The sequence below is a fragment of the Psammomys obesus genome, unplaced genomic scaffold (assembly GCF_907164565.1).
Source record: "Psammomys obesus unplaced genomic scaffold, mPsaObe1.curated_primary_1811, whole genome shotgun sequence".
Classification (NCBI taxonomy): domain Eukaryota; kingdom Metazoa; phylum Chordata; class Mammalia; order Rodentia; family Muridae; genus Psammomys; species Psammomys obesus.
In genome coordinates this window covers 33042052-33054721 of record NW_026585895.1, presented here as the reverse complement: position 1 = coordinate 33054721, position 12670 = coordinate 33042052, and the positions used below count along the sequence as shown (strand labels likewise).

Sequence of the window (12670 nt, the reverse complement as noted above, 5' to 3'; positions counted from 1 at the left end):
AAGGAAGAAGTGTGTGCGCACATCTCTGCCTGTGAATTCTTGGGCTTTCCCCACTGGCTATCACAAAGAATACAGTGGCAATACAAGCTAGGAGGAAATCAGTTGTAAATCAGGTATTTGTAGATAAATTGATACATAGCACATTCTTGTCCACTTGGTAATGACAGGTGATGCAAGACATTACTAAAGGAAGAGGAATGCCCACTTATATACCTAGAGGCTGATCTAAGGTCTAACCCTTCCTACTTCCACCTGGACCAATTTTCAACCTTAGAAGCTTGATACTATATATTGAAAGTTTGTTTCCTTCAAGACACATGTTGAAATCACCATTCCTGATGGTATTAGGGGGTGATTTCTTTGGGAGTATTCCTAGTTAGGATTTCTACTGCTGTGATGAAACACCTTAACCAAAAGCAATTTGGGGAGGAAAAGGGTTTGTTTATTTGGCTCACACTTCCACAGCACTGTTTATCACTGAAGGAAGTCAGGGCAGGAACTCAAACAGGGCAGGAACCTGGAGGAAGGAGTGATGCAGAGGCCATGGAGGGGTGCTGCTTACTAGCTTGCTCCCCATGGCTTGCTCAACTTGCCTATATACCCAGGACCACCAGCCTAAGGTCGGCTCCACTCTCAATGGGCTGGGTTCTCCCACATTAATTACTAATTGAGAAAATGTCCTATATGCTTGCCTGAAGCCCATTCTTAGGGAAGCATTTTCTCACGTGAGGTTCCCATCTCTCAACTGACACTAGCCTGTGTCAAGGTGACATAAAGCTCGCCAGCACAGGAGGTGATTATTGCCTTTGTGATTCCCATGAGACTCTGCTTCTTTTTCGTGAAGATAACAGGAGGAGTCACCTGCAAACCCAGAAGAGCTGCTCACCCCACCCATGAAAAGAGCTGTGTTGCTACTGTAGCATCAAACTTCTACCTTCCAAGTTATGAGAAATGTTTCTGTTGCTTAGAACACCCCATCCTGTGGTACTGTCATGGTAGCTCCAAGTGACTGAGATGGCAGCAGCCCCTTTAGCATCACAAGCTGGGCAGTTCTTGCCTGCATACACAGTTGGGCCCCCAAATCCAGGTGTCAGGACAGCAGGGAGAGGTCTGGTGTGTCTTCAGATATAAGATGAGTATAGTGGGTTTCGATTTGTGTAGTCAGTGGAAATCACACTGCTAAATGCTTCCTTTTGTTTGGTTTTCTTGAAACAAGATTTTGCTGTATTGCCCGGGCTGCCTTTGACCTTTGATCCTCCCGATTCAGCTTGCTGAGTGCTGGAATTTCAGGAGTGGACCGCTATGCCTGTTGAGACTTGTTCTTTCAACATCAAGTCTGTGGGAGATGCTGGTCCCCTCTTGGGGTCATCGGTGTGAGCTCACAGGAATTAGCATTTCAGTCAAGATGTCTATTTTGCTAGGTCCTCTTTCTTCCTTTGAGATCACAGCTAAACTAACAGAAATACAAACCGCTCAGCAAACCACTGGCCTATTCAAAAGGTCATGAATGTTAAGAGGGCACAGGATCTGGCTCGCCAGTGCATTAGAAAATTGCTCTAGACAGGATTAGGGGATGCAGAAGCTGCTACAGTATTTTTAGGAATGAGGGTGAAGGATGCTATTTGTATGCAAAGCAGTCTCATAAAGGAATGATTTTTTTTTTAACTTCACATTTATATAATGACATCTTGTAGCCAGCTGCTCTTGCCCATCTGGCCACTTAAAGATTTCCTTTTAGTGTCTTTCGATACAGAAAATGCTTAGCAATAGGTTTGCCACTAGGCCTATTTAATTGATATTAAAACAAAACACCTCGTTTGCCAGATCTGCAGTGGTTTCTGGTGGAAGCTGTGAGTGACCTGCAAATCCCTGCCCTGGAGTGGCCAAGAAAATGCAATTACCTCTGTGTTCTCCAGAGGCTTCAGGGACTCAACTTAGGAAAAGAATAACTAGCTTGTTGCCATTTCATGTGTGAAATTTTAATGATTTCCTGGCAGTCTAATGGTATTCCTAAAGAGAGAGAGAGAGAGAGAGAGGGAGAGAGAGAAAAGAGCCAAATAAGCCCATTTTAGAATTTTTAACTAATAGACCTAATGAGATTTTTTTTTTTTTTTTTTTTTTTTTTTTTTTTTTGTGGGAGGGGGGTTAGTCTGCTATTCTCATCCATCATTTTTGCAGAAATGTTATTTATGCTCTCTGGAGATTTTTGTCTTATAATTAGAAGGTTCTGCAAGCCTTATAGGTATGCTCCGAGTGAATGCTCCTGTGTAAACACAAATCTTTTTAGTCCTTAAAGGTAATTATAGCTGACAATAGTAAATGCCAGGATGCTTATTTAAAGAAGGGAGGCCTTTCAGCTTAAAAAAAACAGACGTTTTTCAAGGTTATAAGCTCCTGGATAGGCAGCAGATACAAGCCTTGTGGGCTGGATGAAAAGAAATTGGCTTTTAATAAAGCAGAGAGAAAAAGAAAAATCGCTGCTAACCTGCACTTCGTGGTCTCTCCCCCTGGCTGGTTGCAAGGCACGGCCCCTCCAGCGCTGGCTTGCAGCTTTCCTCTCGGTTACAATCAGCTATTCCATAATCATCTTGTGGAGCACACTGCAGTGCAGGGAATATTCTCGATTAACACGGTGAGATTGCCATGGAGACGGATTGCCTGGTGTCAGCTCTTGCACTGTGTTGGGAATTTACAGTCCCTAGACATCTTTGTGAGTTGGATGTGGGGTAGTTACCAGGGTCTCTTCTGGAAGTCATTCCCCTCGTCCTTTGAAGGGCAGCGGTGTTTGGAAACCCTTTGGCTCCTCTCTGGCAGGAGCTATGCTGCTTTTGCTTCTGCGTGTGGCTGTCTTGTTCAGCTCCATCTGAATGGCTGCTGGAAAAAAAAAAAAAAAAAAAAATCCTGCCTGCCTGCCGGCCTGACCTTTAGAATATGAACTGGTGAGAGCTTGGTGTTTACATGTAGCTTTGTGGGAGACGTGCTGACACTTTGATTCAGAGGAGTTCTCACCAGAAACCAGAAAGGCTGCTGTGGGTTTCAAACACTGTTTTCATGACGATAAAAATAACCGGGAAATGGACTTGCATAACCGTTTGGTGTTTTACTGTTTAAAAGACCACTTGGCCACAACAGGTATTCTGGATATGCTAGAAAAATTAATTCGGAATAAGGAAAAATAATTGAACTGCCAGCCCCCTGAAGTTGCCCGCTTACCAGGGAACAGAAAGAGTAAGAGACGGACTTCCCACTGGGAGGCCAGCCATGCTCATGACATCTCCTGCCTTCATGCATCTTTAAAAGAATTCGGTGATGAAAGCAGTGCTGCTTCCTCTCTCTCTGTCTCTCTGTCTCTCTCTCTCAACAAAAAGCAAATGAAAAGGCTAAGCGGGCTACATGCCTGCGCTTAATTAGGCTTCAGGATCCTGTTGCAGCACTGGAGGTGTTTATGAGAGTCTGCTGATCATTTTGAGGGGGCCCGTAGCAGCATCGTCAGCTTGCTGGAACGCTGTAACCCGGAGAGTCACCTACCCTCGCTAACGCTGTCATTTCTGATGACAGAAGAAGACAGCTTTAGGGGGAATCAGATCTGTGACTTTTGGTTTGAGCAGGTCATTTGTGGGTCACAGGAGTTAATCTCTGGCCCCTGCCTGCCCAGATGAATTTAAAAAATAAAATAAAAAATTGGCCAGCTTTTAGTTCACCTAGCCCACAGATATCGCCTGTCCAGCCATTTGGAACCAAAGCACAGAGGGAATACATCTCTTCCAGATGTTTGTGGCTCTTATCTCTTTCCTGCAGTGAGCGTGTCTGTGGATAAGATGGTCACGCTTGGCTGATTTCTATGTCAATACAGTTAAGAATTTCACCTTCAGCATGTTGAAGCAGAAAGGTTAAAATCATAGTGTACTGGATTGCTGTGTTTCCCAAATTTAACAAGCCCGTCCCGAAAAATCCAAAGTGTCAGTGGCGGATTCTTAAGAAGAACAGAATTAGAAAGGAAAAAGGTTCTAATATATTTTGTACATTGCCTTAGTTGTTATAGGGCATATTCTAAATTTTCCGTGTGGTTAGAAATTATCAGTCTGTATCTTCATCCATCCACTCACCCACTCATCTATCCACTCATCCATCTATTCATCTGCCTTGCTGCTCTTCTAGCCCACGGCTTTAACAGGCTGTAGAGAATATAGATTTGTTAATTGTATGAAATTCATTTTTCACACTAAAGTTGTTGATGAACGTTTTAAACCAGGGATTGGAGCTGAGTGATAATACTGATCTGGTTCAGGTTCATCTCAAAGGCCACCATGATCTTGTTTTATTTCGGTCAATAATTTCAGAAAGACACCTAGGCATAGTATATCGTCTAGTTGGAAAAGGAAGACATCAGGGCTTTGTTTTACACGCAGTGAAGCATGAATTATCTAGGGTTTGCTTCACGTTGCTGCTTTGGATGGAGCTGATACAAAAGTGAAACCATTGGTGTTAGCTGTACTTACACAGAAGCCTGCATACAGGCAGAAAAACCAGGCTGTCTTGGTGTTTTGTTTACACTGAGATAATGTGCACCGTGTTCAGGTGGATTCCTTCAGGCATGAAATATATCGTTCATGAAAGTACAGATTAAGATCTCAGTTCTTCTGTCTTTGTTCTCACTTTTGGCTCAGTGTGGTTTTTTTTCTGGGGAATTTTTGTAGAATGGATATTATGGGCTGAGAAGCTGAGTGAGGCCTGGAATGTCCTGATGGATGGTTGGGGGCTGGGGTGAGAATGGGAAGTTGCTGGTGAACACGGTGGTGGAAGACGTGTCTTTGGTGTGGGTTTGCTTTCTAAGAAGACAGCTGAAAGATGGAGGTGGGCTGCATGGTTTCCACTGGATCTGTTTCCTGCATTCTGTCTTTGCATGATGATTTTCCTGTTAGGGCCGCCCTTGGCCAGCTAGAGATCTGTGCCCTTTCCCCCATTAGCATTGTCAAGTTGAGCAGTGCTTCCTTTGAAGGCCGAGCAGACCCTGCTCTGCAGGCTGAGTGTTGGCGTGTAGATTCTAGATTGCCTGCCTTTTCTTTTCTTGGAACTACCTGACATCACAAGACATTATTCTATTTGAACTCTCCAGCAGAGCCAATTAATTCAGGCTTCCTAGGGGAGAGTGTGATTGCACAGGGCTGGTACAGTCCTTGAGTCCAGGCTGCCCTGACTTCCTCCCACTGGCTCCTGGGAGGCTCAGATTGGCAGAACTGGGGTCCCACGGCTTTCTGGTTAAACAGTGGTGCTGTGTTCCTTGCTTTGGCTGTTTCTACTAATGACACAGTAACATAATTAATTGGTAATTAGTGTGCCTCAGAGATCTATTTCCCTTTGAATCAGTGACTAGAGAGAGCATGATTCTAATAAGTGCTAGCATATTTCTCCACACACACAAACAAAAATGTATGCAGGATCCCTGGCAGTGCTGGGGTTGGATCAGTTACCAGGTCTGTGACCAATGGAGCCATTTGATTTCTGACATATAGCCCTGGTCTAGCAATGGGCAGTTAGCTACACCTTTCTTCCCAAATAGAAAGAACAGACTTTAGCTCTGCACAAGACCCTATTGTGTCTGTTGCATATTTGTAACTGAAGTGACTATTTTTAGAACCCTTCCCAGAGGGTTGCAGGCTTCCTTTCTTTAGTCCTCAGCAACCCACTTGCCGTGTTTTCTCAGGGGAAGCTGTGCCTGAGGATGAACAAATCAGTGCCAAGGACCAGAAGAGCCTGGAGCCCTGTGACAACACACCCATCATAGACAACATCGCGCCTGTGGTTGTGGGCATCTCTGCCGAAAAGGAGAAGTACGACGAGGAGCTCTCTAGTCTGTACCGACAGCTAGATGATAAGGTCTGTGGCTCAGGGCAGGAGCCCTGTCTCTGCGGGCCCCCAAAGACTCCACTCAGCCCCAGTGGGCCAACTAAAGAGATAAGTTATCTCCTAATGGGAGAGATAAGTAACAGGAAGGTTTGATAAATGTTACCACATCAGGGAGAAGAATGCATCAGGGGCTCCATGACCCTAGCTCCATCTCCAGGGCACAGACCTGAGCATTGGGTTTAAACAGGAGAGGCACGGGGACAGCAGAGGCGCACATAGTGAGCGGTCCTGGTCAAGGGTGGCCATTGTCTCGGTTTGGGCTCTGCAGGGTGCTTCCAAAAGCTATTAGTCGTTTGGACAAGTCAGTTCCTCCTTGGTGAGAGCTCCCATTTGAAGACTGAGCTCACCCTGTGACGACATGTCTGCAGGGCTCTGCTGTTACTCGAACCCCAAGGGCACTATCGGTTTAGGTTAGTGACTGCAGACATCCAGGTACCCTTGAGGGAGTCTGGGACAGGACGCTGGAAACCTGTGCCTCAGTTACTCTTATCTTTGTTAGCCTTCAAGGGGGATGAGATAGGTTAGGAGTCACGGATTTTCACATAGACACTTCCTGAGTGGTTAACATGCTTCTATGCAGAGCTCATTAGGTGACTGACACAAAGAGACATAGAAAGTGAAGCTAGAGATGATAGGCTTCTACCCTGCTTTTACTTGGCTTGTGGGGTCAGTGATTTCTCTAAAAGCAGCTTCTGTGAGCCTATTTTATGTATCAGCCAGAGACTTGATAGTCTTCAGTGGTGCAAAGACTGAAGGTAGCAGGTGCAGTCAGCTCCCTGGAGATGAGGTAGGCGGCAGACCGCCATGGACGTATATTTTCCTGTTTTCTAGCTTGATTGCTGTCCGAGTAGAAAACTTAATGGACGTTTGATTAGAAGAGCCAGGTGGGTGGTCTAGACAGACAAGTCCTCACGTCCAGAAATCTGACCTGGTTGATTCCGGAAGGAGAGCAGGGCTATGTGAGCATGTGTGGCTGTGTTTGTCTCTCTCCTCCTCTGTGCCTCTCCCCTTCTTCTTGGAAAAGTCAACAGTAGCCCCGCTAGGGACAAGGTGACTCCTGAGACCCAAGTGTGGGTTTAATCACATAGCATTAAGGCCCTGAGCTTTGGGCCTAACCACATTAAAGACTGATAGCCTTTCTACTCGTGAAGCTCCTTTCAAAGGCAGATCGTTGAGTGATGCAGTTTGACCATGTTAGTTGGGAATGCTTAATCCTAGGACAAACTGTTAGGGCTCAGATAGTCAGATAGTCATGCAACTGTGAAGGTCAGAACAGAAAAAAAGAGTCCTTGAACAGTACGTATCACTCATCCCCAGCAAAGGTCCAGTTAGGAATCCCAGAGGCCCAGAAACTAAATCAGTGTGTCATGTGATCTTGGCACATTGCCCTTGGGATATTCTAAGCTCTTTTAGTTCATTTCATCAAGGTTGCTGGTATTTTCAGTCTGGTTTAATCTCCTCTGTGGTGGTTTGGCTCAGGTGCTATGCAGACACCTCTGGCCTGGATGTAATAGCTTTGTTCTGGGAATGTCACCATTAATCTTACAGGGCTCTGTCTTTGGGATAAAGTCCAGAGTCTTATGTTGCCTTTGCAAGCTGAATGGGACTGGGTTCCTTCTGCTTGGTTGTGGTTCTGGGAATTATAGGACACCCAAACATTATAGCAGACTACATCCTGCCTTTCTGAAAACACATCCAACAAAATATCAGTACCCACGAGAAATGTGTATTTTACCCTTCACGCTCTGGGTGCACCCCCCCTTTTAAATTTTTTAATATTTTTCCTCCCCTCCTTTTTAACCCAGGTATTATACTCAATATCTCAGTGTAAAAGCAAATCAATAGTAAGTTAATAGTTTATGCAAACTTTTCGATTTCTCCAAAGAACTGCTATTGTGAAAAAAAAAAAACATATACGATCCCTTTTCTTCCGCACTTCCCCACGTTATAGATTCTTGGGTGGCAGATCAGCATTGATTTGTGATCATGAGAGAGATGGGAGAGAACAGAGCTGAGAGGTGATGCCCTAGAGGGCATCAAAGCTCATGGTCTACCCTTCAGCTGGTTGTGAGCTGCTTGATTATATCCTACCAGCTCTCATTGTTCTGTGTCCTCTCGAAGACTCTGGGAGATACCTCCAGGCTTCTGATGATTTAGGTGTTTAGGTACTGTGAGAATGCACAAAGTGGGACAGTGTCTTCTTGATTATTGAATGGTAGAACCGGAAGTACCTGGGGTGAAGTGGGGCATTAGCCATGTAATCTCATGACTTAAGTTTTCACAGCCTGCAGCTGGCAGAGCAGGAATGAGTTTTCATAACTCCTTTCCTTGAACCCCACACTCCTTTCATTTTGGCTTTAGCCCTTTAACCAAGGAACTGGTCATCCTCAGTAAATCTTTTCAGGACACTGGGAGAAAGATTACACAGTTTCTCCAAATCCCTCTGTTTTGTGCTGTTCCTCATGGGTCTAAGGACAGGCACATCCCAAGGTCCAGGTTCTTGATGGAAAAGCATGTACTGTGTAGTAGACCTGTGACTTAATGGTGAGAGGCCCAGGGAAAATGTTCTCGCTTGCCTGGATACTATTCTCCTCTGTAACTCAGGGCTCACAGATATCACTTCAAGGATTGCCATGGAGATAAAGGTCATTAGCATAGAACAGTGTTCTGCAGATACCAGGTTTCTCACCAGGCCTCTCTGTGAGTTCTCTTTGATGGAGAAGACACATCATATGGGGACATGAAAAGAGGGTCAGTAGAATGGGCTGGGTTGTAGCATAAAAATGTTGATGTTGGCCCTATCTTTCTCATTGGGCAGTGAATTCAAGAACTGAAATAATGACTGTTCAGCAAAAACATCTCCAGAATTAGTGACTTTTTGACAGCTGAGGTGACTATATTATTTCATGTATAAGACAATCTAACTACAAAATTAATTTTTGAAAAATGCTTTGAAATCTGTTATCTCAGTGTGAGCGTGCTTAAACTTGTCCTAAGAGATACACTTGACATGCTGAAAGTACAGCACACCTTATTCAGAAAGGCTTAGGAAATTAAAACGAAATCAGAACAGACAACTCTAATTCCTCAAAACGTTGCCTTCATAAAGGGCAAATCTAGTTCAGGAAATGTCTCTAGTCCTGTTTTGTTTTCTAATGGAGTCCTGTTTTCATCCTTCCTGGATGGTTTTTCACCACCCCTTAGCTTGTCACCCATCAGGGAGGAAAGCTGCATCTTCAGGCTTTGCCAAGAGTCAAGTATGAGAATGCAAGGCACCTCATCCTTGCCCTTCTTATTTCTGTCACTTGGGGACAGTTGTGGCTCTTAGGTGGTTTGTGTTTGATTGTGTGTGTGTGTGTGTGTGTGTGTGTGTGTGTGTGTGTGTGTTGGAGAAGAGATGAGGTTGAACTTCCTGGGTCTTTTATGTTAAACTGTTTTCTCATGCTGGGGAGCAGAAATATACAATTGGTCCTTGTAACTGACATGCAAGTGTATGAAGTTGGAGAAACACACACACACACATACAGAATAGTGAGTTAGCAGAGGATATGCCGATTCTTGGCAGTTCTGCTGTGTTGTAATTTCCCTAATTCTCCTGCCAGAACTCTGAGTCGGAAGGGAAATAATCAATATTTTATACAGGCATTGAAGAAACACGGGTGTATAAAGTTGAGTGCAAATGGGCTTTCTGGGCGGAGGAGTGAGATCAAGTGTGTAGGAACGACCAAAGACACAGGCTGAGGGTGTGCAGAACCTGCGCCACAGGCTTGATAGTGCTGGTACTCCGTCCACTAACCCCGTGCCAGTGCTGGTCTGGTCTCCGCCGTACATATTGCGCATCTCTGCAGAAAACCGGTTCTGTGACCAGGTCCTGTCATTCACCCCTCTCACCTCATCTCTGAAACAGATCCAGAGTGCAGGAGGGGGCTTTTCAACGGGAACACACCGAGGCTGGAGCAGGCACAAAGACAGCGTGATGTACTGAACTGGATTTGACTGCCTGCAGTCCCCCTCCCCTTTCCCCACTTCCCGCCGGGCAGAGCATCACATTAGGACTTATAACTGAAGGAGAGGAGAACCGAAAGCCCCACTGTCATTTTCACAGACTATACTTAAGGTTTCGTTTGAAATACCGACAGCAGAGCAGGAAAGGCGTTCTTGCACAGGGCTTAGGCAGCAAGCTCGCCCTTCCTTGGAGGGTCTTGCTTTCTCAGCAGCGACACCTAGTGGCCGTGAAGAGGGCTGTTGTTTTCCCTGCTTTTCAGTGGCAACTTGGAAAGAGGCGCTCCGAATGTGCCCACACAGGGGGCTGCAGGGCCAGTTTCCTTGTTTTGCCTCTCCACTGATAAGACTATTGATACCAGAGAGAAAACTCCAAGTAAGCATTAGTTTTTCTGCTCTGACAGAACGGGCATGCTGTGGAAAGAGTGGTCCTCCCTTCCTGTCACTTGGCAGCATTCCTGTCACAGATGTGCTGGACAGTCCATTCTGTTAACATCTTTGTCTGGCAAAAGGATGTCTCTGGAGTCCCTTTCATTTCCCAATTACCAGACCTTTGATTTCTGGGTGGGCAGAATTTGGGTTCTCTAGGTAGATATTACATTTCTTAGAAAGAAATCTGGGTGAAAAAAAAATGCACTGGTCAGCAAGCTCCCGGAATTGTCTCCTGCTGCACCCTCTTCTACTGAGTGAACTCAGGACTGGCCTCTTGGTGTCTGGTTCTGAGGGGAAACCAGAATATCAAAACTGACACAGCTAACCAAAAATTAAACATGACGTTTCATTTCAGGATGATGAAATTAACCAGCAGAGCCAGCTGGCTGAAAAGCTAAAGCAACAGATGTTGGATCAGGATGAGGTAAAGAATGTAATAAATTCTTTTTCACGAAGTTTTTTGTTTTTTAAAGCTTTTGTTGTTAACATGTTAGTCCTAGAAATATAATTTGCAAATATCTTTTTTGAAAACCTTTAAGCATGTGGAGAATTCCTGGTAGCCCTCTTATTAGTGCTTGCTAAGGGTTGATTGTGGTTATGTGTAGAAAACAAGTGTGTGGCTCCAGAGAGCTCTGAGGCCGAGGGAGTCACTCACTGCTACACCTAGCCCTGGGAGGGCAGACAACTATCTCCTGGCTGTGCGAGGGTGGTTCTTATCCAGTCGCAGCGTAGCTGCTGTTTTAGGATGCTTCACTTCTGCATATGAACTGCACCACGGAAACAGAATGGGCTTCACGTATGTGTGCAACCCAATTTGATCACATCCAATTCACCCTGCTGTCCTTTCTTGTCTCACCCTCCTTTCTTCCTGCTCTACTTCCTTTTCCAAGCCCTCTAGAGACCATATAGAACAGAAAGTATGTGACATTTGTCTTCCTGGGTCTGGCTCATTTCACTTAACATGGTGATGTCAGATCTCTTTCTACAAATGACACACTCTCCTATTTATTTATTTCTAAATAAAACTTTATTGTGTGGATTTATGTACATTTATCAAACATCTGTCTGTCATCTATCTACCTCCCCATCATCCAGTCTATCACCCTCTCACATTTTCTCTACCTAGTCATCTGTTGACAGGTACCCTGGCTGGTTCTATAACCTGGCTATTGCAAAAGTCTGGTTTGTCTTTTGGCATAGCTCATGCTCTCCTGCTGTCCTACAGGGAAAACAAAACCAAAAGTAGAGCATCAGAGAGGAAAAGCCAAGTAGGGCCATGGTGCTGTTACTATATATTCAGTACACTAAAGGGAAGGCCAAGTGTTTTCAGTCTCCCCTGCCAGCATTCAGTTCTGCCATAAATGTCTTTATTGCACTGTTTTGCCATGGATCTTACAAACAGGAACCCAAGCAAAGCAAAGGCAGCCAATCTATCAAACACAGATAATTAGAATTCTCTTGCTGAGAATACCTAAGTATTTTTCTCCTTTGTGCTTTAAAATGCTTTTTGCTTCATTGCTAAAGTGCTGTTGATTGCCTCGCACAGTGACGGCAGGTGGCAGAGGATGATGTCCCAGTCTCAGTCCCCACACTCAGGAATAAACTGTCCCCCCAACCATTTCCTTTGCCTTTGCTTCCCATCATCTTTCCAATGTAATGACTGATTTTGCAGGGAGATTCTGTGCTTTTGGAGTCACATGAACCGTGTTTAATAGGTTCCTGTCTTAGCTGTGGTCGAGGCCACTTGCCTATGTTTTCTGTTCTCTGCTTCCGTGCTGTTCTCTGCATCTCCAAGAGAGGTACGGCTGCTTTAGATCAATTCCATTCGTACCATTCAGACCTTAACATTTTTTCCCCTGAAAAGCAATAGATGTTCATTTTAGGGAAATCAGAAAATAATAATGCTAAAAGGCTAAATAAAACATCCATGAGCCCAGGAACTCATTTTAGCGTGTGTTGGTGTTTGGGGTATATTCTTCTGTAGATTCGTGATACACATTAAAGAGGGCCAACTATTGATAAAAAGAGAAAACTCCAAGCAAGCATGACTTTTTCTATTCTAGGAAAATGGGAATGGTTTGGAAATAGTGGCCCTTCCTCCTTGTCATACTTTCATACACATCCTGACTTCATTTTAAGTACTGTTTTGATGATTTTGAAATCAACTTACCCACAGTATGAAATCATGGCACTGTTTGCAAAAGGTCTGCCAGTGTAGTCATTAGAAACGGTTCTTCCGTCTTTCGTTTAGCATGAAAAAGCCAAACAGCTGAAGTGCCCTGGTGTGTGTGTGTGTGTGTGTGTGTGTGTGTGTGTGTGTGTGTGTGTG

At 44.7% G+C, this 12670-nt stretch overlaps 1 protein-coding gene across 1 annotated transcript in view; it reads left to right on the top strand.

Moving 5' to 3' along the window:
• The window catches only part of Kif5c (kinesin family member 5C), a 148363-nt gene that overhangs the window by 89919 nt on the left and 45774 nt on the right, over nucleotides 1–12670 (top strand). The window contains exons 12-13 of the mRNA XM_055600296.1: nucleotides 5705–5877; nucleotides 10697–10765. Coding sequence (XP_055456271.1) covers nucleotides 5705–5877; nucleotides 10697–10765 — 242 coding nt within the window. The remainder of the gene's footprint in view (nucleotides 1–5704; nucleotides 5878–10696; nucleotides 10766–12670) is intronic.